At 39.7% G+C, this 11,432-nt stretch overlaps 1 protein-coding gene across 2 annotated transcripts in view; it reads right to left on the reverse strand.

The window, feature by feature from the left end:
* Positions 1 to 5,854, reverse strand: part of RNF17 (ring finger protein 17) — a 41,363-nt gene extending 35,509 nt beyond the window's left edge. Inside the window, exons 1-7 of one of the 2 annotated variants that reach the window (XM_027677245.1) lie at positions 5,817 to 5,854; positions 5,181 to 5,266; positions 4,440 to 4,531; positions 3,718 to 3,776; positions 2,674 to 2,729; positions 1,269 to 1,368; positions 138 to 218 (exon numbers count right to left, since the gene is read on the reverse strand). In XM_027677245.1, coding sequence (XP_027533046.1) covers positions 138 to 218; positions 1,269 to 1,368; positions 2,674 to 2,729; positions 3,718 to 3,776; positions 4,440 to 4,531; positions 5,181 to 5,257 — 465 coding nt within the window. In that variant the 5' untranslated portion in view covers positions 5,258 to 5,266; positions 5,817 to 5,854. Of the gene's footprint in view, positions 1 to 137; positions 234 to 1,268; positions 1,369 to 2,673; positions 2,730 to 3,717; positions 3,777 to 4,439; positions 4,532 to 5,180; positions 5,267 to 5,816 lie in introns of both variants that reach the window. The other variant, XM_027677246.1, reaches the window with a different exon arrangement.
* Positions 5,855 to 11,432: the final 5,578 nt, after the last annotated feature.

An 11,432-nucleotide genomic window follows, 5' to 3' on the forward strand; every position in this document is an offset into this window, starting at 1 on the left:
GGACAAAAGAGATACCAAAACAAAAGCAGTAAAAGCACATTTAAATAGCATGTTAATGTGTGACTACTCGTAAAAAAAACCTTCAATAAAGAATTTGATCTAATATTTCATGATTTATTTCAGTGATTTTCACCCACCTTCTCTGCTTCATGGAAGTGGTTAAGATTACAAACAGCTATGCACAAAGCTTCCTCAATATCTTGTCCACTCTTGTTCTCCTGAGAAAAGATTTGCTAATGAACACAAAGTTGCTTGTATGACTAAAAGACAAGATGGTTTGTAATCATTTGCCATTCTGATAGAGGCAATTGTGGGTGACTGATGCATGTTAATACTCTGAGCAGGTCTATAGTGGCCAACAAGCCCAAAATACTTAGCTCACCTGAATTTCACCGAGAACATTTACACTGTAGTATTTATGGAACAGATTCTAGAATTGTGTTTTAAATATACACAGTTTACTTGCACACTCACACACAAAATGACAAGTACATGAAGGAAAAGCAAAATAAAGTTACTAATGCAGAGGAAAGAAAACATGGAAGACTAAAGAATGGGAATACTGCAGCCTAGAAAGAAGTATAATGTTTAGGAATATCATTTGGGAAAAAAAAAAAACAACAAACCAAAACATAGTAAGCTCCCAGTATTAGGCTGATGCAAGACAACCATTTTCAAATTTTAATGGGCACTGTAACAAAACCACCTAAGAAACCATGACAGACATTTGCACGTTATGATTCTTTCAAGGTCAGCATACAGGACAACCTCCACAGAAAACACGACTGGCACTGGATGTATCATTTGTTTCCAGTTTACTCTGTCATATTAAAATATCCACATTAGATCCCCGGCCTAAAACTTCACAAACCTCATTCAGAAAGATCAGGTTAGGAAATTTAATAGAATGTTTCTTTAAAGAGAGATCCCTTTGTTCAACAACCTTTTCGCCCTGAAATATTGCTCTAAGGAGTTAGGCAGCACTAAAGAAGTACCAAAACCGAAAAGCTAAACTCAAAATACATATTTTCACAGCCAGATGAATAGAACTACTACTCTTCAGCTAGGATCCCATTCAGAGATTTGAGATGCACTCATTTTGTCAAGTTATTTTAACACTGTAGCTGCACACCAGTTCGATGATAAGATGGAATAATAGCACATAACTATTAAAGGCTGCAGGGGTTTGCGTTTTAAGAAGTACAGTATTAACCATGCATATACAAATACAACAAGTGAGAATATAAGGAAATTTTGTATTAACACACCATGTCAGCTGATGGAGTTAGAGTTGGTTCATCCTTCAGCCCACCATTTGAAGAGAACAGGTGATGAACATTTTTCTCTTCAGTATTGTGGCTGAAGGGCCTGCAAACCAAAATCTTTTAAGGAAAAAACCATGCCTTTTAAATAAAATATCAAACTTTCTACAGATACTTGACATACGTATCTCAAAATTTATCATTAAATGCATTCACACCTGTTTTTGAAACAGTTAAATTCACGCTGATATGCAGCAGATACCCCCCTTTTCAAAAAATTTGCTGTCTACTAGAATCCTCTTAGAAGTAACTATTTTTCATTTTACAGTTTTTGCAAGGCTTAACAAATTGTTAGTAGTGATTTTTATCCTCACTGAGAGTAAATGCACAAAACATTCCAGGATTAATTTTTCATTTGTTGCCCAAACCTTTTCTTTTCAGACAGTGATTGTGCTGTTAAAATCTTTAGAACATACAACAGATGATATCAAAACCGTCTACTGGTAACCTGTTAGGAAGGCTATTAAATTCAGTTATATAATCATCCATGCTTGCTCTTCTGCTACAGCTGACAAGACTTTCACAAAAACATAAAAGCAGCCTCATTCCAGGAAGGATGCATTGTGTTGTTCTTCCTGTGTTCATTTTGTTCCTTTTGACAGACTAAGAAGATCTCGAGAGCACTGCTGCAGAGATCAACAACCATATATGAAATCCTGAGTTTCCATTCCACTTTGGGCAAGGTTAGCAATGCACGTTACATGTGCCAAACTCGGAAGATAAATTTCCTACATCTTCCTTCCTGAACAGGTCCTTTATGTAACAGATCTGAAAGAATTATCTGGGACTGTGCTCTATTGTACAAACATTAATCTCAACAGCAATAGCAATGGAGGGAAAGACACTCAGTTTAAGACTTCTTTCAGGTTCACATCAACTAGACAAATAAGCAAGCGAATGTAATTTATATATGACAACACCACAGAACATTGCTGGCATCGATCTTTATATAGTTGTGACTGGTTACCTAAGCAGAAAGTGCAGTGGGATCAGCAGGGGGCAGGGGAAGGAGACGTTTTAATGGTACAGTCCTTACTACCACAGCCCGGCATTTCTCTCCCCCTGAACCCTTATCAAAGATTTACCACGGTGCTTAAAGCTTTCACACGTTTTCAAGGCAAACCAATTTGTTTCTTGTTGCCTCTCAATGAAACCGTATTTGCACTCAATGTGCTCCCACAGTACTAGACAACCATGCTGACAACACATTAGTAAAGTTCAAAGAACGCGCACACACACACACACACACACACACAAATCAACCCCCAAAAAAGTCTGGAAATGCTTACTTGGTCAAGTCCTCACCCAGTCTGACACGTAAATACATCAAAAGAGTCTAACAAAGGTTTACCTTGCTGCTCTTTCTGAGTTGCCACCACACAGGCCAAATTTAAAGTAAGTTCTGGTCTAGATTCAAAGAGAAAAAGGCAGCAAGTTCAAATACAGGGTTACAGCTAAGTCGCAGGAAAAAATGATCTAAAAACCTGTTTGCCCCTTCAGTACCCACCCCCGCCCCTCATTTCAGTTAGACCAAGCTTCAAAATAAGAGCTATTAAATTGTGAGATCTAAGGAAAAAGCTTCCAAGCAGAAGTTCTATAGCCAAAACTGCACCTTTGTAATAAATAAAAAACACTCCTAGTAAAAGGAATACTGATTTCCTGTTTGCGCTTAGTATTTTTCCGACTATTATGCAAAATATGTAATATTGCATTACTGAACCAAACTCTACAAATTACTTTTGCAATAAAGTTTAATTGCAGGGCTTAAATGCCAAAGATTTCTTGTATCTGTATTTTGCAATAAATACTAAACCTGAATTTCATAAGACAAAAAAGTCTAGCAACACTCTAGCTTTTGCATAAATTTAAAGAAAAAGCACTTAACGTTTGTCCAAAATACAACTTTCTGTGAAACAAATGGCATTAGCATGTCATAACACAGACTCACATGCATTTTATTGGTAACACAGACTCACTCTACATTTTATTAAACGTAGAAACAGAAGTATGTTCATAACTTATGTATTACTGGGCAAAGTGAAATCGTATTTTTTTTTAAAATCTTTTAAGTCTTTATGTGGGAGTTGACAAAGTGTTCATATGCATCAGTTGCTTTCTCATAAATTGTGTGCAGACAAGAGGGTGAAACACAGCTGGCAACATGGGGCACTAATTAGAATTGTAAAAAAACACCTTCCTAAAGCCAGGCTTTGGACATCTCATGTACACTACACAACAACACTGCATAATGAGAAATGCTGGGCAAGCAGGTGGTCATAAAGTGCAGACCTCAGAGGGCACCTGAGCTTACTTTAATCACACTCAAGATCCTGTAACATCAGTATTCCATACCACTAACGTTGACCACTGAACAGAAAGCTTTAGATCAACTTACTTCTGTAGAAGAGAAACAAAAAAAATCAGTGTCTTCATCCTTCACATCACCATGCAATGCTGTAAAAGTAAGCACAGAAAACTCCTGTAGGGCATCCTAATCCATGAGACAAGAGGAATACACGATCACAGGAGTAGTCTTCTAGATAGCATTCATCAAGTCAACACGAATCAGAGCAATGACTTTTTTATTGACAGAATTTGAAAGCTAGGAATAAAAGTCCAGATAAATAGATAGAGAAGTTATCTGGGAATCACAAGGCTGAGTTGCATGTAATGATTAGGGTATTATCTGCATCATTCCCTGTATTACGTTGCTACTACATTCAGGACAGGATAAACACACATAAGGCAAAAAGACAAAAGAAACCACACATTCAACAAGCGTACCTAAAGTACAGGAAAAAAATTGTTTCATAAAGAACCCATAAATACTATGTATTCAACAAAACCTTGGAAAAAAACTACTCATGCAGAAAATCCCACAAAAATGAAGTTTTTTTGAGAACAAACTTGTCAATAGCTTTGTCAAGAAAAATAGCAGGAAAGGAAGCAAAAGGTATTAATTGTTCTTCCTAACTACTGGAAATACATCAAATAACCAATGTGTTATTCAAAGGTGGCAGTGCATCTACTACCCTTAACAGACTACATAAAATGCAAAATAATAGTGAAGAGTGCATAGAAAAAACCTGCTGGAAATAAAAGATCCAAAAGCCTCACCTTCCACATTCAGAGCCTTTGACATATGACACAAATCACTGTTTCTCTGATTTGTTTCTGTAAAATCCTCTTCTAGTAGCTTAGGAGATTGCCTTCAGAGGTAAAAGTAAAGATTTAAGATCATCAGGGATATCAATAAAAAAAATGAATTCTGACTTTCAGCTCTCTTAGAACTAAGCTTGCCCACTTTTACCAAATGATGTTATGAAGAAGGTGCAGTTAACCAAACACATACACACCACACAACAAAAAATCTGCTATCCTCTTAACTGGAGAGGTACTTTAGCTCTACGATACTGAATGCATCATACTTAAAAGTAGTACTACAGCTTCTCTGTATGCAGTATTTCAGGTAACTAGAACCAGTACTAATAAATTATTATATAATCAATTTTCATTACAATAATTCTAATTACAATAATTCTATTATTGATCTAAAACACACTGAATGGATTAACAGTGATTTAACTACTTGTAAAACTACATTCAGATCAGTATAATGTATAAGCAGCCTAATAAGTCGTTATTCAATAAGTTGCAACTAAAATTTTTTTCCATGAACCTACTACTAATGCTAAAACTTTTCACAAACTGTGTATTTTTACTCACATACATTAAAAAAATGGACTCACTTGGAATTTTGCAGAATACAACCATTATTTTCTACATTTTCTCAATTCTATTTCCTGATAAATATACTGTTAGAACTTTTAAAGCCACTAATCTCAATAACTCACATACCTCACAGCTTTCATTTTTCTTCCGTTAAGTTCTTTATTACTGTCATCCAACAAGTAGAATTCTTTCTTTCTATCCATGGCGTCTGACTTTGGGGGAAAGAGAAATGACAAATTCTCTATAACATAACCCAGTTCCTCACTTGAGCCAACACTACAGATTCACACCACTTTACAAGGTGCAAAATGAAAGAGGCGGACACAACGATCATAAAGGCTAGTTTTTCCTTGAGAAGCAAATCTTTCAAACGCAACAGTGCAACAGAACAGTGGTCTGCTTTGCACTACCTACCCAGCTCCTCCACCCCAACCTTATCACTGCCGGTGTTCAAGCCTCCTTCCCCAGCGCGTATGCTCCAGAGCGTTACTTCTTACTGCAGTATCTCCATGCTGTAGAATCACACCCTGCTCGCAATCCACCACGTTTGCTAACCCCGACTCCTTTCCTTAAGGACTGCTATCTGGCCACCTGGGTTTCCCTTCTAGATTTACTTATACCCGGCACCGCCTTCACCTCCCCTGTTCTCTTGTCCTACCCTCCTTTTTTTTTTTTGCTACTGCGCTAGAGGTGCTCTTTCCCGCTCCCGGTTCAGGCGCCCTGCGGAGCTCTCCCGCAGGTGCACAGCGAAGCAGTACGTACCACGCAAGGACAAGGCGGACGGGCCGAGGCTGCCCTTATCCCGGCTGAGCGTAGGCAGCGAACAGGCGGCCCCGCCCCTCACGCTGCCTCACGAAGTCCTCCGCGCGCCAAAGCAGCCGCCCAATCGGGGGCCTTTTCAGCACCGCCGCAGCCAATCAGGGCCGGGCGAGAGGGGAAGCGTGGCTCTTAACGCAGGCGCTGCCCGGTCTGTTCGCTTGGCGTTGTGCTGTGGGAGCACAGGGTTTCCCTTAGAGGGAGCGTGTTTCTCGGGTGCAGTGGTGTAACTGCAGCCAACAACCAAGTGCCACGCAGCCGCTCACTCACTCCACCGCCAGAGGGATCGGGTAGAGAATCGGGAGGGCGAAAACCAGAAAACTCCTGCGTTTATTTGCAGTTTAACAGGGAAAGCAAAACACGTGCACACAAGCAAGGCAAGGAATTAATTCAGTGCTTCCCATGGGCAGGCAGGTGTTCAGCCATCTCCAGGAGAGCAAGGCCCCGTGACGTGCAGTGTTTGCTTAGGAAGACAAATGCCAGCACTCCAAACGATCGTCCTTCTTTTCTCCACTTTATATACTGAGTGTAATGTCATACAGTGTGGAGTATCCCTTTGGTCAATCGGGTCATCTGTTCTTGCTGTGTCTCCTCCCCAGTCTCCTTGCCAGCGTGGCAGTACAAAAAGCACAAAAGGCCTCAACTCTGTCTAAGCACTGCTCAGCCATAACAAAAACATTTCTATATTATTAAAGTTCAGTTCAGCACAAATCCAAAACAGCCCCATGCCAGCCATACTGGTGAAGGAACTCAGCCAAAACCAGCACACTGGGCTAAAAGCCATTAAGTTCACGCTTTGGGCTTACTTTATTCTACGTGCATTTCCATTACTTGCAGAACAAGTAAGAGATGTTTTTGCAGTGTTTTACCACTTGTGTTTTGGTAGTTGTAAATGTAGCATGATACTCTCCAGCTATCTGTTTAATCACTTAGTAAAAAACGGTTAAGTTTTAAAACTAGAGATCCATGAATTTTCCCCTGTTGCTATTCAGGTGTTAGAAAGATAAATTTCTTGTTGGTAGAATTGCTTCGTTAAGGCTGAGGGTTTGACATCAGCCTGGATCTCAGACCCAGGAGAAGGTTAACAAAGCTTGGGGAGAAGGATGTACCACTGACAAGAGAACACAGGGAATGTAGAATTCACAAGCCACAAGGACATTTGGCAGAACTCCCCAAAAAAGGAAGAAACTAATAAAGCCAACTCGGCAACTGTGCAGGAATCAGCTCCAACGGGGAAAAGCATAATTCCAGTAGGGGGAGATTTCCACCACGACTCAGTGCTCACCAACTCACCAAACCCACCAACTCAGGAGAAGAGAGTGACTGAGCAATGCTAATGGGACTAATGGGCATGAGAAGAGAGAGAATGATTTAACTAGTAGAAGGTAGAATGCTAATCAGTAACAGCGATGTAACTTGAAACCAATAAACCCTGATTTCTTTCTTTGCTGAAATGTATAAATGATGTAAAGTTTTTATGATTGCCAGCCTTTTGTGGGTTACCACTCAGCTTCCTGCTTTGCGCAGACTAAAGAAATAGAAATACCTCATCTTGGTGTGTAAATTGTTGCTACACTTCAGGCAGCAAACTTAGACACACTGCAACTTTTAGACCCATGCCAACTCATGAACTAGATCAGCTTTCCAAGAATCAAGTTTACTAACAAAACCCAGTTTATTCATGTTTTTGCACTTTTTACACAGTAACGCTAGGATCTCCTGTGTATCGATAATTTTAAATGTATTAAGTGAGTGTTTATTACATGTTTATTGACTCAGATAACAAGGTAGAGTTCGGCAGGTTACACAAACCCTGCTCAAGGTTTTCTTAATAGCAGGGAGTACTGTAGTTGGTGTGGCCAAGGCAAACAGTAACTGTGAAGAAAAGAGCCAAAAGAGGAGAGTCCTGTCTGCTGAAAAGGCAGGAGAAGAATTTCAGGCATAATGGGTAAGAAAGCATGAAGAAAATAGAAGTAAAGTTAAAAAATTATGCAATTTTATGGAGCTAGGCCTTCACCTACTTTTTGGTAAAACACCCAAATCAGACAAACTTGCATTGGTTTTGTTTATCTACACTTGAATGTGCCTGCTTTGTTTGTGAGGGCTGGAACTTTCCAGACCTTATCCTCAAACTGATTCAGCTTGTAAATAATCTACCTCAGAAGGGAACAAATGAACCATCTCTCTCTGTCCTATAAGAGCTAAACCTCCTTATTATTCTGTTAGTATCAGTAATTTTTCCTCTCAGATTCTCCAACCAGTTTTTACAATGAAGATGTTTTTTCAAAATGCATTTAGCTTTGGAAATTGCTTCTTTTACTTCCAAGTTGAGGAAAGGCTTATGCACCCAAAATTTTGTCTTAATCTTCCTTATTCTGTGGTAATTCCCACATAAAATTTAACTCATAAACAGTTCCTTAGAAACATAATGAGTACAGCTGAGGGGTAGAATGTGGGGTGGTTGATGGCAGACCTGTTGTGGATGTAGCAGGGAAAGGGAAATGATAGGAAGGTTTGTCTTGGCTAGAGTTCTGAATGTAATTTTAAACGTTACCGATGTTTCTTAATTTTATCTGGTGCTGTTCGAAGTGCAGGCTGTGTGAAAGTCGGTGTGTCTCATGTGAGTCCCCACGAGGTGGCAGCATGGCCTAACCCTGGGTGGGCCTCAGCCACGGTACCAGCTTTGGATGTGGTAAAAACGGCGTTTGAAAGATACTGCTGAGCAGAGGGGTGTCTTTTGTGTGAGCGCTGCCGTTATATTTTAAAATCGTGGTCAAATGCAGTTTGAAAACGTGTTGGATTACAACGACCCCACGCAGCGCTACAGGCTGGGGGAAGAATGGCTGAAAAGCTGCTCGGAGGAAAAGGAGCTGGGGGTGCTGATCGACAGCAGCTGAATATGAGCCAGCAGTGCCCAGGTGGCCAAGAAAGACAATGACATCCTGGCTTGTATCAGCAATAGTGTGGCCAGCAGGACGAGGGCAGTGATTGTTCCTCTGTACTCGACCCTGGTGAGGCCACACCTTGAATCCTGTGTTCAGTTGTGGGCCCCTCATGACAAGGAAGACATCACGATGCTGGAGTGTATCCAGAGAAGGGCAGCAGAGCTGGGGAAGGATCTGGAGCACAAGTTTTATGAGGAGTGGCTGAGGGAGCTGGGGGTGTTTATCCTGGAGAAAAGGAGGTTCAGGGGGCACCTCATTGCTCTCTGCAACTACCTGAAAGGAGGTTGTAGCCAGGTGCGGTTGATGATCTTGGAGGTCTTTTCCAATCTAAAAGGTTCTGTGGTTCTATTCTGTGATTCCATATTTTCTTGATACTCTTTCCAGGCATCTCTTATTTTTTCAAATGTGTAATGCATCCTCATTTCTCATTGTCTATATCTCGTCTTTTGTCAGCAGGAATTTCTGCTTTCAAAATTCAGTTACTAAATGCACTAAAACTGGTCAGGTGTGGGTTTGGTTTTTGTTTGTTTGTTTGTTTAAATTTAGATGATGGATTCTCCAAATGTGTATCTTGGTTATTTGATATGTCATCACTATTGGACTTTTTTTTTCCTGTAGTAGGGCCATGCTAAGCAGAAAAAGGGTTTTCCCCTAAATGCTGCGTGAGGGCTTACGTGTGTGTTTGGAAAAGGAAGGATACTTGTTATATTACTGCAGGTGGGGCCAAATGCTACAATTCACAAAAGTTTGTAGGCAGGGGTTGTGCAGATGTATTGGAAGTATGAGTCCATTAATTACATGGCATTAACAACTGGAGGTTTACATGTTAGACAAGTAATTTCAAGACTGTGGTGGTCTAAAAGAGAGACACTGATACCTGAGGGAAATGTACTTAATCTGCTCGCCCACAGTTTCTGGCTCATAATACTTATAATTATTTTCTGAAGTATCACAGATTTAGGTTACTTACACTATGAAAGAGATTAAACTTCAAGATGATCAGGTTTTTTGTTAGCCAGGACGTACATGTTTGTGATTTCTAGAGTTACCCAATGTGCAAAATTTCTGCTCTAACACTACAGCTGGTATTTTCTTCAGTGAAATTTCTATCATTGTAAATAGTTAATTTTTACAGCTGTAGTAAATGGCAACACTCACTCAAAAATTGAAAGTTATTGCTTAGTCATCTTCAGTTAATACATTGTTTTTATCACTGTGGCTAAAATGACTTATGACCAGTTAAAGTTGATCTAAACCAGTGGTGTTGCTGAAAGGGTAGGTTTTGCTTTTTTCTTGTCCCAGGTGTGTGTTCACCCTTTTCTTGTATTGCCACTAGTGTTTCTGGTGCCATACAGTGAGCTGGATGTATAGGTTGCTGTTGAGTAACCACTTAGTTCCCTCATAATTCATACTGAGAGCCTTCGACACTTGCATTTAACAATGCAGTCAGTGGCTGTTCTTACATGGGCTTAGTAGTACCAGTACCCAAAACCCATTTAGTAGTGGTTATTGGGTGCTTATATTCAGTAGCTATTATTTATCTAGTTTTCTATGAATGAAATTATTTGCAAAGTATGCCAGATACTTTCTTCTCATCCACCCTGTTGGTTAAAACAAACAAAAAATCTGTAAATGTAATGGTGGACAGTTTTGGTCCTAGGTACTTCTGTGGCACTGGTACTGAACTCACACTGATTCTTTTCTCTAGAGAATCTTTTTTTTCTCTCTTAGGCACAGTGTAGGAAATCTGCTGAGTCTGTTTTCAGGTGTGTTAATAGTAAAAATATGACATGAAAATTCATAGGGGTAAAAGTGTTTAGTTGAAAGTATTATTATGACTTTTGATAAGACACCTTTAACGCTTGAATCAAGCCTTCATCCTTTAAAATTCCCTCACAAGTTTTTTACTGTAAGCATAACACAGTACTTTTTGATCTAAATTCCATCCCTATTTATCATGTAGGGAAGTAGCAGTCAGAGTTAGCCTTCTCCATTGTGCTCAGCTGCTGAATCTGGAAGCCTGACAGCAGCGAGACTGTAGAATTACTATCTCTCCAGGTCCAGTAGTGAGGTGTGTGTATTCCCAATTTTAATTTACTCTTGAAAAGACTACAGTGCACCTTGGTTACATAGTATTAGTAGGCATCTCTGGAAATAAAGACCTAGTAAACAAACAGAAAATCTTTTTCTGAACTCAGCTTTCAACCTCTGGAACTCAGTATGTCTGTAGCAAGGCAGAGATTTGGGCTCCAGTGCAGAAATGAGTATCAGATAGAGAGATTGCTGTATCCTGTGGGATCTGACTGAAGCCTCTGTGTGGGCACTGAAGTTTGTTTGGGGGTCTTTCAATTACATTTGTGTGTATGGAGAAGTATAAAAGATGTTGAAATTTTTTTGCAGATCAGCCACTGTTAAGTCTCACTGAAGATGAAATTCTGTCTCTAGGCAAACCAAGCTTTCTCTTTTGTTCTTTAGATCTTTAAGAAGCTTGGTTTCACAGCAAAAATCCTGTCTGAAATTATTGATGAATTATTCTTTCCTGTCTAAATTTTTGAAGCATAAATTATTGCTTAGTTAGTATAATGGGGGAGGGAGGCGGTGGGGGAAGTCTAGGTTT

The sequence above is a fragment of the Neopelma chrysocephalum genome, unplaced genomic scaffold, assembly GCF_003984885.1.
Source record: "Neopelma chrysocephalum unplaced genomic scaffold, ASM398488v2 Primary Assembly neopelma1_43, whole genome shotgun sequence".
NCBI lineage: Eukaryota > Metazoa > Chordata > Aves > Passeriformes > Pipridae > Neopelma > Neopelma chrysocephalum.